Below are 19816 nucleotides of genomic sequence, written 5' to 3'. Positions count from 1 at the left end.
CTATCTCCAGAATGAGCAATTCTTGTGAAAATTGCTTTATTCCCTTGAATAATTTATAGATCTCTCTATAATGTATTTCACTAGTACTTATTATGTGTCCACTAGATTTTATTTACTTATTTATTTTTTAAGTAATCGCTACCCCCAACAAGGGGCTTGAACTTATGACCCCAGGATCAAGAGTCGCATGCTCTAGTGACTGAGCCAGCCAGGTGCTCCATGTCTACTAGATTTTAGGGCATATAGTTATTCAAAGAAGCAGGTCCTGGCTCTGGAGGTGCTGACTATATTTAATGTTGATTTAATACAAAAAAGTAAGTGGAGCAGCATTAAAGGGATTTAGAAGGAAAAAGGATCATGTTTACCTGGCTTTGTTGAGGAAGTCTCCCATATAGAAGATGGGATTTGAGCAGGACAGAGAGGTATCAGCTGAAACCCTATTTGATTTATTTTTCCAGCAGCAGTGAGGTGATAGTATTTAGGCAGTTGGTCTTTCCCTTAGCCAGTATAGAACCCTTACTTAACTGTATTACTTTATGTGATTTCACAGCAACAAGTGGTCCTTCAGGCATCCGAACAGTAATAGAACGCCAGCACGGAATTGTCCTGAAAGTGGTTTATCCTCAGGCAGACAGCAACCTCCGAAACATTCTGACAGAGCAGCTGGTAGCACTGATTGATTGCTTCCTGGATGGTTATGTTTCCCAGCTGAAGTCTCTGGACCGATCTGGTGATCAAGAAAGATATAACAGTCTGGAAATGGAATACCTACAGAAAAGATCAGATCTCTTATCTCCACTTCGTAAGTGCATGGTATTTAGCCAGGGCCATGGGTCTTTAAATTTGCAGAACGGATGAAGGAGTCAAATCATTAATGCAGCGTATTCAGTGTACTATCATTCATCCAACCATAACCAAGAACTTAAAGCATATATGTACAGCTTTCTGTGTTCATTTGTTCAACCTTGTTTTCAAAACTTCCCAGGTACAAGTACCATGCTGAAGAGGATTTGAAAAGGTAAATTAGCAGCAGATGGAGACGGCCCTCCAAGAGCTTGTCATCTGAGACCTTTACACGAATAACTAGTCTGCCCAGTAGAGCACGATGAAGGCTGTTCAGCAAAGGACATGTTCTTTTCATAGTTATGATGAGGAGGAGGGGTTGTACACATAGGAAGGGAATAGCTTCATAGGTAGGCAGGAACAAAAAGGATTAAATTTGCCTCTTTAATGAATTTATGTGGATTATGAAACTAAATGCCAGTAACTGGAAGGATTTCTATTCCATTATTTTTAGAGTATGGTATGAGTTAAAGGTAAAATTTCGTGTAATATTTTTTATCACATATTAAGTTTTCACTGACAGGATTTTTTTTTTTCCATCTGTTCTCATTTTTACAGTCACACTAGGCCAGTACCCGTGGGCTGCTTCATTAGCAGAAAAGTACTGTGACTTTGATATCTTAGTACAGATGTGTGAGCAGACTGACAACCAGACCAGACTCCAGCGCTACATGACCCAATTTGCCGATCAGGTAGGTAATGAACGCTGGGGACGTAGGCAGTAGATCCTGTAGTAGGTTTTACCGTTTTAAATCTTACTTCGGTTTTTAGGAAGATGATATACAATCTTTTTGCAGTTAACTTAGATACTAATTTGTGCATTATGTTTCTTTGTAAATTGGCAGACAGTTCCAAATATTATTGAAAGATTCTTTGACCTTTGAAGAATGTGTTAAAACTTTCATTTCTATTCTGATATTTCCAGTTAAAAGTAAATAGATGAATATTGGGAGAGTTTTAAAACTTTGAAAAAAGATCTTGGGAGCACAGGATGCTGCAGCTTTTGGAGAGCTCAGCTTTCCTCGGTTGACATCATGCTTATTTTTTTTAAAAAGTTCTCATTATGACACTCTCTAGATGAATTATAGTTGCTTCTTAAAGCCACTTTATTCAGTTGATCTTCATGTAAAAACTGATTTTTTTCCTACTATAAAAGTGACATTGTATAAAATTCAGAAAACCTCTGTAAACCAGAAAATTTTAAAAGTCACTCACAATTTCACCACCCAGAGAGAACCCTTTTTATCATTTGGTTTATATTGTTCTAGTCTTTTCACTGTATAATATTACAGACAAACATGTTTTGCCAGTTGCTTATTTCCCTTAATATATCACAAATATTTGTCCTTATCATTAAGTATTTCACAACAATGTTTTTGATGGTGTTATGGTATATTGTGAACTTGGTGTAACTTACCGTATTTGACCAGGGCCTGATTGTTGGACACGGCTTATTTAGTATTTCACAATAGTGCTTAAGTAAATACTTTTGTACCCATCATGATTTTTATTCTTTTTGTGGATTCTAGCCCTTTGTCAACATTTTCCATCTATTTTTGCATTCTTTTATTTTCTTTAATATGTTTAGTAATTATTTAAAAATTCTTCTGTGCTACCTCCAAAATCTGATCATTCTCCAGTCTGGTTCTGTTGTCTACTTATTAGTCATATTTTTCTGCTTTTTATGTCTTGTACTTTTTTGTTTTATTTTGGATATTGTGTATAAAGGAACCTTAAAGGTGGAAATGAATGCTATTTTTCTCTGGGGAGGCAGATAGGGTGAGAGGCAGGTCACTTGATTCATCAAGAATAGAGGTGGGCCAAGACTTGGTTGTGGCTTTTATATTCATTTCATTTCTGGTTTCGAAGTCTTGTGGGATTGGTATGTTCGTTGAAGAATTCCTTCTTTAGTGGAAACATCTCTTACATACTGTGTGACTGTAGGACATTTTAGTCTTCCTTTCCACCCTAGGCTTCCATACTTACCCCAGCATTCAGCAAACGTCTGGTGGGAAAAACCAGCTAGGCATTGAGGGCCTCTCTAGATTCCTATTTATCATGCCAGTCTGCATGGCCTTCTGGCACAGAATTCAATCCTTGAGAATCTTTCGTTCTGCACTGTCACATAGAACTTTCTGTGACACTGGAGATCTTACTCATATATTCTAAGATAGGACATAGGGCCACTGAGCACTTGAAATGTGGTGAGTGTGACTGAGGAACTGAATTTTAAAATTTTAACTAAGTTTAAACAGCTACATGTAGCTAATGGCTACCATACCATACCACGCACATCTAAAGTTTACATGATCTTGAGCAAGATCCCCTTTCTGAATCTGAATTCCTCATTTATTAAATGAGATGACTAAGTTTTTTTTAAGGCCCTACCATATAGAAAATAAGTAAGGATTTCTGTTCTGCAATCTTAAGACCTTTGAAAAAAATTAATATTTTATTATAAGAAATGTACTTTTTAAAACTGTATTACTGAATATTACTGGATTCTTTGCCCTATTTGTAGAATTTTTCAGACTTCCTCTTCCGTTGGTATCTGGAGAAAGGAAAGCGAGGCAAATTATTATCTCAGCCCATTTCTCAGCATGGAGAGTTGGCGAATTTTTTGCAGGCTCATGAACATCTCAGCTGGTTACATGAAATTAACAGCCAAGAATTAGAAAAGGTAAGGATTGAGTTACATGGAGCAGATTTAGGCAATTTTTTACTTGATTAGTGTAGTTTAGTGATTAAAATACTATTTAGAGATTATTATTTATTTTTTTAAAGATTTTATGTATTTGACAGAGACAGCGAGAGAGGGAACACAAGCAGGGGGAGTGGGAGAGGGAGAAGCAGGCTTCCCAATGCAGGGCTCCATCCCAGGACCCCGGGATCATGACCTGAGCAGACACTTAACAACTGAGCCACCCAGGTGCCCCTAGAGATTATTTTAAGTATGTATCTCCTATTCTCTGACATAATTTAAATAAGTGTTCTTTTTTATTTATGATGGCATTGCCATTACTTTTAATGTCTCAATAAAAAAAGTACCTTTTGTGATTTGACTACTATTACAGTAAAGCACAAAAATTTTATTATTGTGTAAAAGTCTGTGGCCTTTTTTTTATAATGAGTATTTTCTTAAAAATGTTCAAATTATGAGTAAAAACAGTACACTAATTAAAGCTTGTCCTTGACAAGATGTTGAAGTGAATATATAATTGTTATAGAACAAATGTTTTATACATGTTTTTTTTCCCAGTAATTAGTGTGGCTGGTTAATATTTTATTGAGTAATTACTCTCGGTATATAGTACCAGTCAGGTTTAGGTTTGCTAGTATTGGATCTGATCTTTCATTGGTATCAGTAAGGGGGGGAAACAATTTTGGGTTGTACTTAATATTTCAACTTGAATTAATACTCAGGATCTTACCATTTTTCATATTTTGTTTATTGTAGGCTCATGCAACACTTCTGGGTTTGGCAAACGTGGAAACTCATTACTTTGCAAAGAAAAAAACCCTTCTTGGTTTGAGTAAATTGGCTGCATTGGCTTCAGACTTTTCAGAGAATATGCTGCAAGAAAAAATTGAAGGTAAAAGAAAGGATTTGAACATCAGTCATGCTATCAATGAACTCTGTGCATTCCTATTATCATTTAATAGGGTTCATTAGATACAGGACCCGTCTCTCCTTTAAGAGGAGTGATTTCAGTCATTAGACCCTTACTCAAGTATGTGTTTTTTGGGATTCTGTTTTTTAGAGAAAACTTGTATGTTAAATAAGAATTCCTAAGAAGGATGTTATATGATTTGAAGAGTGCTCTGAGTACATCCGTAGTGACTCATATTCTACGAACAAGAAGAACTGCAAAGAAATCTTGACCTTACTCAGTGGGTTTTATTGTAGATAGTGGTAATTTTGAAGCTACTGGTTTCAGAATTCAAAACTTTTTGGTGTCATAATTGTATACAACTATTTTGTTATATTGTAGGTTGAGAAAATGATTGGCTATATTGTTATTTTTGAGAACCAAGGGGAAGGGAGATGAAATTTAGAAGGAAGATGAGGAAGAACCCTGTACTGCATTTGAATTGGAGATTATCAGATGGAATCATGATTGTTTAAAGTATTTCTTGGCTCTATTCACTGAAAAGGCCTAAAATCAGTGACACCCCAGTAGCATGAGTATACCTAGTCCTATACTTTGGCTTCTAACTACTATTTCTCAGTAAAAGGAGTTGAGGATTATTGGAGAAATGATCTTGGGAAGTCTTGTTTAGCCAGAAAGCAGGGTTAATGTAGAGATGTCAACACAACAGCCTCCACTGGCCAAGTTTGGGGATAATTTGAACACCAAAAAGAATGATAGTAAAGCATTTTATTTCACCGTTTAAAAAACGTTTAAAAACAAAAAACCCATAAATCCACAGATATACCCAAAAGGGGAGGGGTCAGTGAAATGCTTCTTTACAAAAAAGGAATACCAACTAATGTAGAATAGGACTTGGGAAGTCATCTTGCAACCATGGTGACTAATTAGTCATCAAAGGATGCTAAAACCATTGAGTTTAAGGGTTAGGGGAAGAAGATCGTGTCATGTTTTCAGAGTATTATTACACAGATCTAATAGATACCATCGTCAGCAGTGAGACAAACTCACATTACGTGCTTCCTGGAGTGATGTAATGTGGCAGTGTAGAATACCACCTGTGTTACTTTCATGCTAGAAATGGTCAACCTGAATCTAACCACAAGGGAGTGATTAGATATATCCTGTTTGTGGGGCATTTTACAATATAATTGGCCCAGACTCTTCAAAATTCAGCAGCATGAAAGGCAAAAAAAAAAAAAAAAAGACAAGAGGCTGTTTTAGATTAAAGTAGCCTGAGAGCTGTGACAACCAAATACAGTGTGAGATGCTTGATCAACTCCTCAGTCATCCCTCAAATAACCAACTATGACAAACATTTTGAGGACGACTGGGGAAATGTGAACATAATATTAGATGACATTACTCTATTTGTGTTAAATTTTTCAGACTTGATAATGATACTGTGGTTGAATGCCCTTGTTCTTAGGAGGTATATGTTAAAGTATTTAGAAATGAAATGGCATGAAAGTCTGCAACTTCTGTATTAAGGGGGAAGCAAATAGGTAGGTTGGTAGGTAGATAAAGCAAAGATGGCAAAATGTTAATAGCAGGTAACTCTAGGTATACAGTGTACACTGCATTCTTTTTTAAAATTTTCTGTAGATTCAGAATTTTTCAAAATTAAAATTGGAGGGGATCTTAGCTTATGTAGTCAGGAGTGAAGTATATGCAAATATAGGTGTTTGGTTGCAGGGCTTAGCCAGAGTCCAGCTTCTGAGGTATGGATTCTAATTATACTGCTGTCATTTTTTTCTTTGGGGAGTGGGAATAGTGGAAAGAATCTGGATGGAAATTGGAGAGATCTGGTTTCAGTTATTTTCTCCAGCTTACTAGCTTTGTGACCTTGGGTACCTTCTGAGCCTCAGTTCCTTGGCTATAAAATGGGTAGTTGTAAGGATTGGAGACACTGTTCCTTGAAAAAAAATGTTTTGCATATATTAAGTCCTTAATAAATCGTTTAACTTTTAACTTTTATCATTTAACTTTTATTATTAAAATTATTATTCACTCCTTAGGAGATTCTTCAGTCTTTCATTTTTAAGTACTAGCAGTGCCTGTTGTTCTAGAGAAGTGTGTATATATTCTGCAAGGTTGGCTGATAGTCTGACATGGGAAACCATATTTTAGCCTGGTCACCAGAGATAGACTATGTTAATCAAATCAAGGTTTTATTTCTTGCTTCCCCACCCACCAGAAATCGTTAGAACTCTGGTCACCGTTTTGATTTGATCACTTCTTAACTTTCACTTTCTTAAAACAGTGGGAGTATTTTCAGGTGTCAGTAATTGCCTACAGACTATCAGTGTATATGGTCATAGGGAGTAGACTTTTAAAAAATAACTTACTTTCTGGTTATATGAATAATTCCTATGGAAATTTGTAAATTACCAGGAAGAACACAATTAAAAAAATTGTCCCTATAATCTCACTGCCTCAGAGATTACTACTGTTACTATTTTGTGTATCCTCCCAGTCTGTTTTTCTAGGTACGGAAATTGCACAAAAATGATTTGTTTGATTGTTATAAAATTAGGATCCCATGGAGTGATGTCAGTATTTGAGCATATTTGTGCTTTGGTCACTGTACGTTGCTGTGACCGCTGTGTTTATGAGGCTGCATGGCAGTTCTCAATCCTTTTCCCCTGCAGCCCAGCACACTTCCCTGGGCAAAGCCTGGGAATGGGCTGCAGCCTGGATAGCCTCACCCCGTCACCTCATCCTATTGAGATTACCATTGCTAGTTAGGTTTGGCGCATAAACTTCCAGGTTTTGTTTTTCCTGGAATATACTCATGGTGGCTTTTAAATAGATCATTTCCCTTAGTGAAAGATTATATTAGAAACTCTGGTGGGAGTTACTGAGTTACCATAAAATGGGACTGGGTGACCCCCGATTTGAGGGACTTGTGCCTCATGAAGTAGCCATCTGTTCTACAACTCCTTCAAACAGTAGAGTGTTATTTTCATAGCTCTTCTCTCCCCTCCTATTTCTGGTGACTGTGATTGTTTATATGATTTGAATCAAACCATGAATATGTTTTAACATCAGAAATCAAAAGTTAGCAGAATTAATAACATTTTAAGATCACCAAGTACTGATGAGATTACCTTTAGAGGTGTTCCTCTTTTTTTTTTTTTTTTTTAATTTAGATTTGTTTTATGATAGAGCAGAAGAGTTTACTCCCCTCCCTGCCTCTCATTTTGCATTCTAGAAATGGCTGAGCAGGAGCGCTTTCTCTTGCACCAGGAGACCCTGCCTGAACAGCTGCTGGCGGAGAAACAGCTAAGTCTCAGTGCGATGCCAGTGCTGACGGCCCCTCAGCTCATCAGCGTGCGTGCTTTTCCCATCCTTGCACCGTTCCTCAGTCTCAAAACAGCATCGGTATTTCTTGAGTCAGATGGTATAGTTCCTATGAGTAGTCAATTCCCCGCTTCCTGTTTTTCTGGTAACTTTCCCCTTCCCCCAGAATAAGTTGTTAGAAGCTGCTTGAGAGCAGGATGCACATTAGCAGAAAGTAGTGGGTCAGCCTCTGCCTCCCTGTAGATCTCCACCTGTTCCTAGAGGTGCTCATGCCGGTGACCAGAAGAAAGTACTTGTATTTTCCGGCAAAGGACACGTAGGTACCTTGAGGTACAGTTAAGGCTGTTCCGTAAGAAAAATGGTTTAAGGAACTGGATTTTCATAGCCTATAAGTACCATCCTCACCCTTTTCCTTTGGAACATAACACATTCTTAAGGGCATAGCTAGGTTATGCTGCAGCCTGGGTAAGATACTGTTGTTGTTAAGTACACGTGTAGCCTTAATTCTGCTTCTCTCTTTGCCTTTCAAGAAAGCATTGCAAATGCAAGAGCGATGTAGGATCACTTTGAATTTGCTCTAATTTTATTAAAAAGAAGACAATTCAAAAACTTCAGTATTTTAGACATTACTAGTAACAGATTTCCTATAATTGAGCTCACAACGGCCTCTCCTTATATAGCATATTGCAAAGAATATGCTCAAAAGAATACTAAAATATGTATACTATCTTGAGCCTAAGAATATAAATTTACTGACATTTTAAAAGTACATATACCAAGATTTGCAAATTAATTACAGTTTATTATGAGGATAGATGGAATGTGATTTTCAAAGATGATAGTCTTCTTACTATAAAATAAAAATACCTTTGACTTATTTAAAAGACAATGACATATCTTCTCCATAAATTTCTCTAGTCTTGGTTATAGGATTACTTAAAATAATCCTCAACCTTATTTGAACTTTCTATAGCTGTATATATGTGAAGAAAACAGAAGAGCTAATGAATATGATTTCAAGAAAGCTTTGGACTTGCTGGAATATATTGATGAGGTAAGTAAAATCACTTGAGATGGTCACAGGCAAGTATCACAATTTATATATATGGTTTTTGGTAGAACTGAATACCTATAAAAAGAGAAAAAAATACCTCTTTTAGCCAATCATGACAATGTGTTAATTTAGAAAGACTCTCTGGTTCAGCTATTCCTAACTCTTGGAATGTGTGTAGCTCTTTAGAAAAGCTGTCAGGAGATTCCCTTTCTTGATAATTCTCACACATTCCCAGATGTCTTTTTCTGTGCATGAATAAAAAACACGGCTTTTCAGAGTCCTGAGGTATTTTTTTCTCTTTCATTATTAAGTCATTATTAGTTCCTCAGTCTGATATATTGCTTTATCAATTTATTCTTCACAGTATTCACCCGAAGAGGAGCTGTTTCTCAACCTTCTTTGGGCGGGGGGGGGGGGGGGGGGGGGCGGGGGGGGGCGGGGGCGGGCTTTAAATGACAATTCTGTAGGTTAAATAGTTGGCCCTGCAATTGATAGATTTTAAAAATGTAGTGTATTGGCTTTTATGTTACCTTGTTTAAAATCTTAACCCTTTCAAGTTTCCTGATAAAATCAGATTATCACAGAATAATCAGAAACTAATTCTCACACAGTTACTAATTGGTTTATGCTTCTGAGTATTCATGTCTTAAATTTTTTTAAATTATGAGTTAAGGTAAATCAATCGTATTTATGCAGAATTAGTTAACATAACTCAAATTTAAGCATGTATTTTTTTAAAATCACTTAATGAGGATTTTTTTGTTTTACTATAAAGGAGGAAGATGTAAATATAAATGATCTAAAACTGGAAATCCTTTGCAAAGCTCTTCAGAGAGATAAGTAAGTTCTCATAGCATGAATCTAAGCTATGGTTTTAGAAAAGGACTCTTTAGGAAGATTATGATATCCTATATCAAATGGTTTTGTAACCTAATTGTATTCTAACATAATTATAAAAATTTTATTGTGTGCATTAGTAATCTTAATTTTTCATTCAATAATTAAGGAAGAGTTTAAGGACTTAGGACCACTGGTATAATAAATCTCTACTTTTGATTTTATTTATTTGAGCCAGAGAGAGTGGGGGTGGGGTGCAGAGGGAGAAGGGGAGAAAGAATCTCAAGCAGGCTCCACGCCCAGTGCAGAACCCAATGTGGAGCTTAGTCCCACGACCCTGAGATCATGACCTGAGTCAGACGCTTAACCAAGACACCCAGACACCCCTCTACTTTGGATTTTAAAATTTGGACTGTCAATTTGCACAGAAATATATATGTTCCTGATTTTCACAGAAGTTGGGCCAGTTCTACCAAACAAGAAGCTGCATTTTGTTTTAAATAAAAAGTTTATTAGAGTATCAGTACTCTCTTTAAGTTACTGAGACCTCTTTTTCATGATCATCTCCTTCCTGAGAAGGGAGATATCTATGGGAAATGGTGGCAAAGAAAGGTGGTGGCAGTGAAAGACTGAGAATAATCAGTTGGGGGGTTGAATTGTTTCTAGGAAAAGAATTTTAGAGAACGTGACTTGAGTGCTAACACCCTTTCCTACTTACAATTTTCCTTTTTATATGGTGCTGAGAAATTGCAGTAGAACTATTTTTACTAAAGCATTTCTCCCTCTGATCACTCCCAAATAGTTAAAATTGTTTTTCTATTTGGTCTTGGAGGTCACTCTCTGAAGCATCTAGCTCTGCCCACTTGATTCTCCTTCCTAATCTTAAAAAAGTATGCTGTCATTTGACTGGAATTCCTTGTCATGGCTTCACGTTTAAAAACTTTTAAGGTATTGGGGCGCCTGGGTGGCTCAGTCGGTTAAGCGTCTGCCTTTGGCTCATGTCATGATCTCTGGGTCCTGGGATCGAGCCCCACGTCAGGCTCTGGGCAGGGGGCAGTGTGTGTGTGTGTGTGTGTGTGTGTGTGTGTGTGTCCCAGTGCTCGCTCTCTCTCTCAAAATAAAAAAAATGCATTGTGGGAGCATTTAAGGTATTGTGGAATATATTCATTGATTACAAAGCAGTGGTTTTGTGTGTGTGTGTGTGTGTGTGTGTGTGATTCAGCAGTAGATAATCTCACTAGATAAAGAAAACTTACATTGTAATAGACCCTGGTTACCATTTTACTTCTATGAAAAGCAGAATATGTTACAATATATTGTAACTATTACCTGTGCTCTGAAGATCTACTTTGGAGTCTTTACTAGATTTGTTGTTTATTGATAGAATTATTTTGGGAAAGGTGGTTTGCTACTTTGTTTTGACATCAAATACACATGGTTATGTTGGGTGAATAGCTACCTGAGTGTAGCATTTTGTATCTAAAATAGAGACTCTTAAGTATATTCAACATTCAAACCTCCCTTATTTAAATACTTTGAAACAGTATCACAAAACTCAAGATTCTCCACCCCTGGCACAACCAGCAAAACAAAACTACAGTAGCAAACAGAAGTCATTTATTTCAGATATGTCCATGATTTCATTTTCTTCTCATTGCAATTTTGTTTTCTAGCTGGTCTAGTTCAGATGGTAAGGATGATCCAATTGAAGTATCTAAAGACAGTATATTTGTGAAAATCTTACAGAAACTTTTAAAAGATGGTAAGTGGTTTGTTAATATTGGAAGTTATAGCATCACTCCTCAATTTTAGAAATCTGAGAATAACGGGGATTTGCCAAGGTGTCAATGCCAGGGCGATTTAAGATTAAACAGTATCATACTCAGAATTAGATTTATTTAAAGTGAAGGAAGGGTTTTTTTCTTTCCTCTCCCAACTGGGGGAGCATGTGTCAAGGTGAAGTCTCCATCCACATGGGTCCTGGTGGACTCCAGTGGGCAAAGTCTCCATGCTGATTCAGGATGGACAAGGAATGGATTCAGATGTTGGTTGTGACACCAAAAATCTGTATGATAGAAGTAGCCATTTCCTTTAATTTTTCAGTTAACTCTTGTGAAGATTGAAAACTTGAAATAATATATAAATGAGAAATAACTTTTTGATATATAACTGACCATACTAAAGTACAAATTACAGAATGCTTTTACACATCCATTTTGGACATTAACACTCTAAAATTCATCTTAGGAACAAAATAAAAAGGAACAAGAAGGGAGTATGTTTTGCACCTAAAACAGCAAAATTCCATTTGCTGATTGAGACACAAATTAGGTAAAGAAGCTTTTATGGATAAAATGCTATTCTCAGGGGGGATTCTGAAGTAGAGGATACAGTTGAACCTTGAAGAATGTGTGAATGAGCGGCACTGACCCCCAGCATGGTTGAAAATCCACATATAACTTTTAACTCCCTAAAAACTTCACTACCATTAGCCCGCTATTGACCAGAAACCTTACCAGTGACATAAACAGTTGGTTAACACATATTTTGCATGTGTATTATCTACTATATTCTTATAAGATAAATTAGAGAAAAATTGTTATTGAGAAAATACATTTACAATACTGTACTGTATTGAACAAATTTGCAGGTACATGGACCCATGCAGTTCAAACCCGTGTTGTTCAAGGATCAACTGTATTTACTTTCACCTTTTTTCATATTACTGGGAGCTTAATATATGGAGAGTGTTAGACTAGAGATGAGCAGTTTTGCACATTTTGTACATGTGTGGTTCATATTTATTACAGAATGTTCTATCAAAATGTGTGATACTAAATTTAGGCAATGCGCAAATTAGGCTTAGTGTTTACCAGTAATCTTTGCAGATATAAGGATACTCTGTTTTATACCAAATGGAAAAAATACACAGTGATAAGTTACTGTAAATTCAGCCCCTCTAAATGGATAGGACTTTTATCCATCATACTAACATTTACACACATTTGGAAGTTTCCTATACATATATATGCAAGATACATTATTTAATCTACATGAAACATGATGAACCCCATCCCTGGTACATAGTAGTCACTCAGTAGACATTTGTCCTTTGAATGTCTACACGTATTTTGCAGATTCGTAGCCCAAACCCCTCTGTAATGGATTGTATTCTGCAGTCTTCTATTTTAGAATTGCTGGCTTAACCAGGGGACGTGAAGGGGGACCCTTAGAAAAGTAGTGTGAAACTAACCACACCAACCAGTATTCTGAGGTGAAACAGAAGCAAACTCTCAGCGTTTGTGTGTCAGAAGCTTTTGTTTTACAGCCCATCTGATGGTCTCTTAGCATTACATTTCAGACTTGTAGTCTCCTTTTGTAAGTGATCCAGTGAAAATGTAATTCTGTGAATAGATTATTTGGAACTTGCTCATAATTGACCTGGACTTTTATTTTGAGAAAGGGATACTTGATCATCCTACCATGACAGATTTAATAGTGCATTCTTTTTCAAAGATGAGTAAATAACACAAAGGTTAATTAAGCCTTTTCATTGTCACAAAAATAAAAATTAAAAATGAAATAATGAAGGGATATAGCAAAATAATCTGTCTTTTGTTTGAAAGTATTTGAAATACTTGAAATTCATAAAGAGCTAAAATGTACCTGTAGGACTTTCTCTTTTCTGTATTTGGAAATGAAAAAATAACTGGATATGATTGACTTCTCTGTACTGCTGGAGAGATTTTCCAGTTGAGCCTAATAGATTATTAGAAAGCATTTGGACCCAAATCCAATGTTTTCCGTGAAGTTTGTTTCTCATAAAAGTGCCACAGTTGAATTGCGGCTAATTAAGTGTTTAGTGCTATTTAAAGGTGACTTTGCTGTTTTTGTTATTCTTAGATAATAAATCATAGATGAACAATAGGAATGGAAAGTTGTGATTGTACAGAAAGAATTGTTAAATTGTGACCAAAGGACAAAAGTAGAAACTATTATAGAAATAAACATATATATACAAATGAAAGGTATATATACTTATAACAAGAAGTTAAATACATTTATTTTTGGAAGCTTTTTAATAATATAGCTACTATATACAATAGCAAATGTTTTTAAAGGACAGATCCTGACAGTAGAGAGATATAGATAGCCTCATATTTCTTAAGCTCTGGCAGCCAGCAATTACTTCAGTTTGTAGAAAGAATTGATCCCATAGATATATTTAACTTACCCACATGGAGCTTTTCAGTTTGCTTTTAATATTATTGAGGTATATGATACACAAAATTCATATATCGTTACATGGACTTTAAGTTTTTTTCTAATTAGCCACCAGCATTTAATAGTTGAGAAGTGTTCTTACAAAAGTCTTAACTTTCTTGGGGCGCCTGGGTGGCTCAGATGGTTAAGGGTCTGCCTTCGCTCATGATTCCAGGGTCCTGGGATTGAGCCCCATATCAGGCTCCTGGCTCAGCAGGGAGCCTGCTTCTCCCTCTCCCTCTGCCTCTCTCCCTCTCTCTCTCTCTCTCTCTCTCTATATATATATATATATATATATATCTGTGTCTCAAATGAATAAACAAAATCTTAAAAAAAAATCTTACTTTATTAATTCTAAGAATCAAAATATTGGCCTAAACTGGACTGAAATATTGTCCTGGCAACAGTCAACAATCTGCTGAGCGCTGTCCCCTTTGGGTGAGGCGTTGGCTCTTAAGTTTACCAAGATCCCGGAGGCCACCTTCCTCATATCACTGGGCAGAGTTTCAACGCTTGCTGTGAAGAAAAGAAATCATCAAATATTAGTTCTAAACAGAGGGCATGCACGATAAAAATAGAAGCCAAATAAGATGTTAAAATTTTTTTTTTTTTTTTTTTTAAGATTTTATTTATTTATTTATTTGAGAGAGAGAGAGAGAGAAACAGCATGAGAGGGGAGAGGGTCAGAGGGAGAAGCAGGCTCCCCGCTGAGCTGGGAGCCTGATGTGGGACTCGATCCCAGGACTCTGGGATCATGACCTGAGCCGAAGGCAGTCGCTTAACCCACTGAGCCACCCAGGCGCCCAAGATGTTAAAATTTTTTTAAAGATTTTATTTATTTATTTGACAGAGAGAGACACAGCAAGAGAGGGAACACGAGCAGGGGGAGTGGGAGAGGGAGAAGCAGGCTTTCTGCTGAGCAGGGAGCCCAATGTGAGGCTCGATCCCAGGACCCCGGGATCATGACCTGAGCCAAAGGCAGACGCTTAACGACTGAGCCACCCAGGCACCCCAAGATGTTTAATTTTTTTAGAGAATTGATCTTTTAGAAATTAATGTATTTTCAGAAGTGTAATGCTGTTTTACAGACAAAAAGTATTTGAAGTATTTTAATTATAATAAAGGATCTATAAATAGTTCAGATTTCACCTCATAACATTTATTATAACCCAGATTTTTATTATGTAACAGTTAAGTACAAAAAATGGTGCTAGGCACTTTGAGGGTATTGAAAAAAAAACTCAGTATTTGATTTTGAGAACCTTATGCTAATGTGACAAATTATAAAATATTGCCTTATTAATTGAAAATTTTTTTCCAGTTTTCTTTATCAAGTGAGAAAATTGTACATACCTTTTTGTAACTACACAGATCCTAATTCAACAGTTTCATTTCATCAGTGCTCATTGGCTTTCCACCTTTATAGCGGTCTAACGAAGAAATGATTCTTCACCTGTCTCATTTCAGACTGTAATACATTTTGAGACACTGGAACTAGTTTTCATGATACTATTCTACTAAATTATTTCCCTATATATAATTGGATATATACTTAATATATATAATTGTTGAAATACTTGAATATATAATTATTATATATTTGTTTGAAATACTTGAATATATAATTGTTGGAATATATAATTGTTTGAAATACTTGTTTTCAGGTGATTATTAGTTAAAAACTTCCACATTGAAGAAATGACTTAAGCTGTGGAGAAAAATGAAAGTATTTCAGGTCTTATTAAAGACTTTAATCAGATTGGCTATTTTGACCACTAGGGGGAAAAACACTCAAGCAACCTCTTGTAAGTAAAGAATATCCCGTCGTTAGACCTGCAAGTATGTTTGGCAGTGGAAGGAATTTAGAACAGAGTATTTCCCAATAGTGGAGTGACATTATATTTTAAATAGAAGCACAGATGTTATCATTAATCATCTTCATTCATTTGGGAGTCTTATGAAAATAAAAAAGGACTTTCTGTGTTTGTGTTTATAGGCATTCAGCTCAGTGAATACCTGCCAGAGGTGAGAGACCTCCTGCAAGCAGACCAGCTTGGAAGCTTAAAGTCTAATCCTTACTTTGAGTTTGTTTTGAAAGCAAACTATGAATATTATGTTCTGGGACAAATGTAACTTTTTCTAAAAATGGTCACTGTCCCTGAAAATTTGTGTAAGCATGTCCTTATAAAAATCTTAGGCCTTAAACATCTAAAAATTTGTAGTTCTATAACATATATTGATGAATTTTGTATACTTTATTTGAAAGCTGCTACAAAACAGCTGTGTGACTGAATGTAGTTTTGGTTTTTTGTTACAAGATATTTTCTCTCTTTTTTCCATCTAAAATGTATCACTTGTTATTTCCAATCTTGCTACCCTTTCTTTCTCTTCTCATTCTGTTGGGGGTTCTGGAGTTCTTACTCTGGTTCTGGCTACTTGTATGCACAAAGCACTTCTCGGCCTCAGTTTCTATAACTTTAAACATGATAAGATTGCACTGATTGTCTCTGAAATGGCTGTGACTCTGCACTGAAGAGAATCAAGTATTTGGTGTCTGTTTTGGTTAGAACTAGTGGGAAATATGTAGTAAGATAGATGTCAGGTTTGCTGACTTGCTATAGGACTAAAAGACTAAACAAGGCATAATTCATGTGAGCTTGAGAACTGGTTAATTCATTGGGAAAATATTAAACATTTCTGTGTAAATAATAGAGTATTAATGAGAGGAGTGAATAAGACCTGTGTTTTCTAACCTATCTGTAAGTTACCATATAATAAGTTTATAGTATTAATGTTAGTTACAATCTTTCAGTATGGGGATTCAATTAGCTTCATGTATTTTCAAGGTGATTTACACTGAATTTCAGCTTTACCACAGTCTAACTAATGTAAAGCATGTGTTATGCTAGAAGCCATTATAGGTTTTTTTTGTTTTTTGTTTTTTTTAAAGATTTTATTTATTTATTTGACAGAGGCACAGCGAGAGAGGGAACACAAGCAGGGGGAGTGGGAGAGGGAGAAGCAGGCCTCCCGCCGAGCAGGGAGTCCGACGCGGGGCTCGATCCCAGGACCCTGCGGTCATGACCTGAGCCGAAGGCAGCCGCTTAACGACTGAGCCACCCAGGCGCCCCCCATTATAGGTTTTCTTAATATGGCATCCGATTTACTGAAAAGTAGTGGTTCTCAAAGCTTCGTTGTTCTGACCAATGTCATCACTCAGTTTTTATCAGCTTTAAATAAAGACTAAAGATTGGACAGGGAGTTGCTGCATATTCAGATTTTGGCCCAGTTGAATGCTCACTAAACAACTTGCTCCGACAGCTGAAAAGGTCAGAAGTTAAATATGGTGAAGAGAATCTGGTTCCTGGTTTCACAAAGGACAGCCGTCTATGCCCTCTTCCCCTCTAGGCTTCAAATCCAGCCTTTGAACACGTTGGCAAGAGGAGGTTAATGGAGCTTGTTACATTAATAACCGAAGGAAAGACACTAGCAGCCTTGTCTTTTTTTTTTTTTTTTTTTGCAGCTTGTGTGTGGGGACAGCATCAGGGTCCAAGTTAGGAACCTATTGAAGGGTGCTAAGGCAAGTTGAACTTGTCAGGTGGCGGATAAGAAATTGCTAAATTTTTATCTTATAGGACATAGACATTAACAGTTCTTGCCCGTGTGATCCTTTTCGGTAATGTGCTCTGGGGACACAGGATTGTGCCCCCTTCAACATGCTGCCACAAATCTGATAGCCCTAGTGTGACAGGAAAGCCAGTCTGAGAGTGACCCTGGCCCTGTTGATGGCATGATTTTGCATTACTGCTGTCACAGTGTAATGCATAGTCTTATTTTGAGGGAGGGGAAGGCTCGCTCTTCTAGCTGTATCTCGTCGTCAGTAGCCTAGCACCGAAATGGTTGGATTTTTAAAAATTAGTAATAGTAAAATTAAGGCCTAAGATTTTGAATAATTTTTCTAAATTTTAAAAATTTCACAACATAGTCTTTATCAAAGAATTGACTTTTACATAAATTGAGTAATTGATAAAGACACATTATAAAGGTGAGCATGTTTTCTAAGGAAAGAGAAATTTTACTGACTTGGGAAAGGTTCCCTCCCCCCGCCCCCCGTCCTTGCTTTTCTCAAAGTCACAGCTTGCAGCCTTGATTAAATGAAACAATAATGTGTTTTTGAAAGTGAACAGCCAGCTTTGTGTGCTGATATGTTTTAAGAATTTGTAAATATGGGATGCCTGGGTGGCTCAGTCGGTTAAGCGTCTGCCTTCGGCTCAGGTCATGATCTCAGGGTCCTGGGATCGAGCCCCGCATCGGGCTCTGTTCAGCAGGGAGCCTGCTGCTCCCCCTGCTTGTGCTCTCTCTCTCCCTCTCAAGTAAATTAAAAAAAAAAAAAAAATCGTGAATGTGTCAAGGATGAAGGCAGAACTGGATACACATAAGGGACTTGCTGAAACCCCAGTGAAGTAAAAGGCTACTGATACCCTCCGTTGTAGGGATTTCGTTTTTTGAAGAAAACTTCAAAACTGGATTGTTTCTTTTACTTTGGGGTCTGAATCAGAGTCCTGAAGTATATCGCCCACCAGGCACACGAGTCCTGCGGGTAGATCGTGCAGGATGTTTCCCCTTTGAGGCCGATTGCTTTCTCTAGAACAGGAATGGAAGGAAAGCCACACCATAATGTCGTCAGACTCACTTCTTAATCTATTGTAATCCAGCATACTTGTACATGTTGAAGCTGATAACTACAGAAATATTAATGTAGTTCTACCTGCTTATTCCTGGACCTTTAATTTGGAGAATGCCTGAAGAGAAAAGAGTTTTACATATTTCTATGTAAAATCTACTCATTAGATACCAAAATATAATTTTAAAAAATAATTTTGTGTAATTCTAAAAATTTAAAGATTTTTATTTGAGAGCGAGTATGAGCGGGGGGAGGGCAGAGGGAGAAGCAGACTCCCCGCTGAACAGGGAGCCCCACACATGGGGCTCAATCCCAGGACCCTGGGATCATGAGCCGAAGGCAGACGCTTAACCGACTGAGCCACCCAGGTGCCCTAATTAATTCTTAAGTTAAAAAAAAAAAAACTAGAAAATGTGAAACCTATTTTTTAAAAAAGTAGATGGAAGAAGATAAAGCCCTATAATCCCACCAGCTAGAAATAGCTTCAGTTACCAGTTTGAAATGTATCTTAGGGACACCTGATGCTCAGTCAGAAGAACATGCAACTCTGATCTCAGAATCATGAGTTCAAGCCCTATGTTGGGTGTAGAGATTACTTAAACTTTTAAAAAGTGAAATACATCTTGGACAGTTTGGGACTATGCATACTGTGTATTCTATAACCTAGTGTATATTGTGAGCATCTCCACGTATCCTTAATCCAGTGTTTCCCAGTCTTTTTCCCATTGTCATTCCTGAGGACTCTTTTTAGATAGTTTTATTCTAATCACTCCACCCGCATCCCCCCCCAGCAAAGTTTAATACTGCAGACATACTGTATATTTTTTTATGTGCTGTGCTTCTGGAGGCCACAAATCATTGTAATACCTAATTTAAGATTTTTTTCACACCCTGAAGAAACAATTCCCCCCCTTCAAAAATGCATGTCTTCACAGTTCAAGATACAGTTTTTTAATGACTGCATGATACTTTACCACATGGCTGTGCCATGCTTTATTTAATGGTTCTCTGCCTCCTTAACGATTTGAACACTTGAGTTAATGGTTTTGGTTTGGGTTGGGTTTTGTTTTGTTTTTTGGGGGGGGGGGGTTTGCTTTTTTAGATACTACTAGAATAAATCTTTGTACAAAAATCTGTGTGTACTCCAAATTCCTGTAAACTTACATGACTCTTCCTGTTCAG

At 36.8% G+C, this 19816-nt stretch overlaps 1 protein-coding gene across 2 annotated transcripts in view; it reads left to right on the top strand.

Moving 5' to 3' along the window:
* Positions 1 to 19098, top strand: part of NUP133 (nucleoporin 133) — a 67870-nt gene extending 48772 nt beyond the window's left edge. Inside the window, exons 18-26 of one of the 2 annotated variants that reach the window (XM_078077690.1) lie at positions 551 to 802; positions 1402 to 1535; positions 3365 to 3523; positions 4301 to 4436; positions 7708 to 7826; positions 8770 to 8850; positions 9626 to 9690; positions 11361 to 11449; positions 15947 to 19098. In XM_078077690.1, coding sequence (XP_077933816.1) covers positions 551 to 802; positions 1402 to 1535; positions 3365 to 3523; positions 4301 to 4436; positions 7708 to 7826; positions 8770 to 8850; positions 9626 to 9690; positions 11361 to 11449; positions 15947 to 16083 — 1172 coding nt within the window. In that variant the 3' untranslated portion in view covers positions 16084 to 19098. Of the gene's footprint in view, positions 1 to 550; positions 803 to 1401; positions 1536 to 3364; positions 3524 to 4300; positions 4437 to 7707; positions 7878 to 8769; positions 8851 to 9625; positions 9691 to 11360; positions 11450 to 15946 lie in introns of both variants that reach the window. The other variant, XM_078077689.1, reaches the window with a different exon arrangement.
* Positions 19099 to 19816: the final 718 nt, after the last annotated feature.

This window comes from Halichoerus grypus, chromosome 7, assembly GCF_964656455.1.
Source record: "Halichoerus grypus chromosome 7, mHalGry1.hap1.1, whole genome shotgun sequence".
Taxonomy (NCBI): domain Eukaryota; kingdom Metazoa; phylum Chordata; class Mammalia; order Carnivora; family Phocidae; genus Halichoerus; species Halichoerus grypus.
This window is presented reverse-complemented; position numbering and strand designations above follow the sequence as displayed.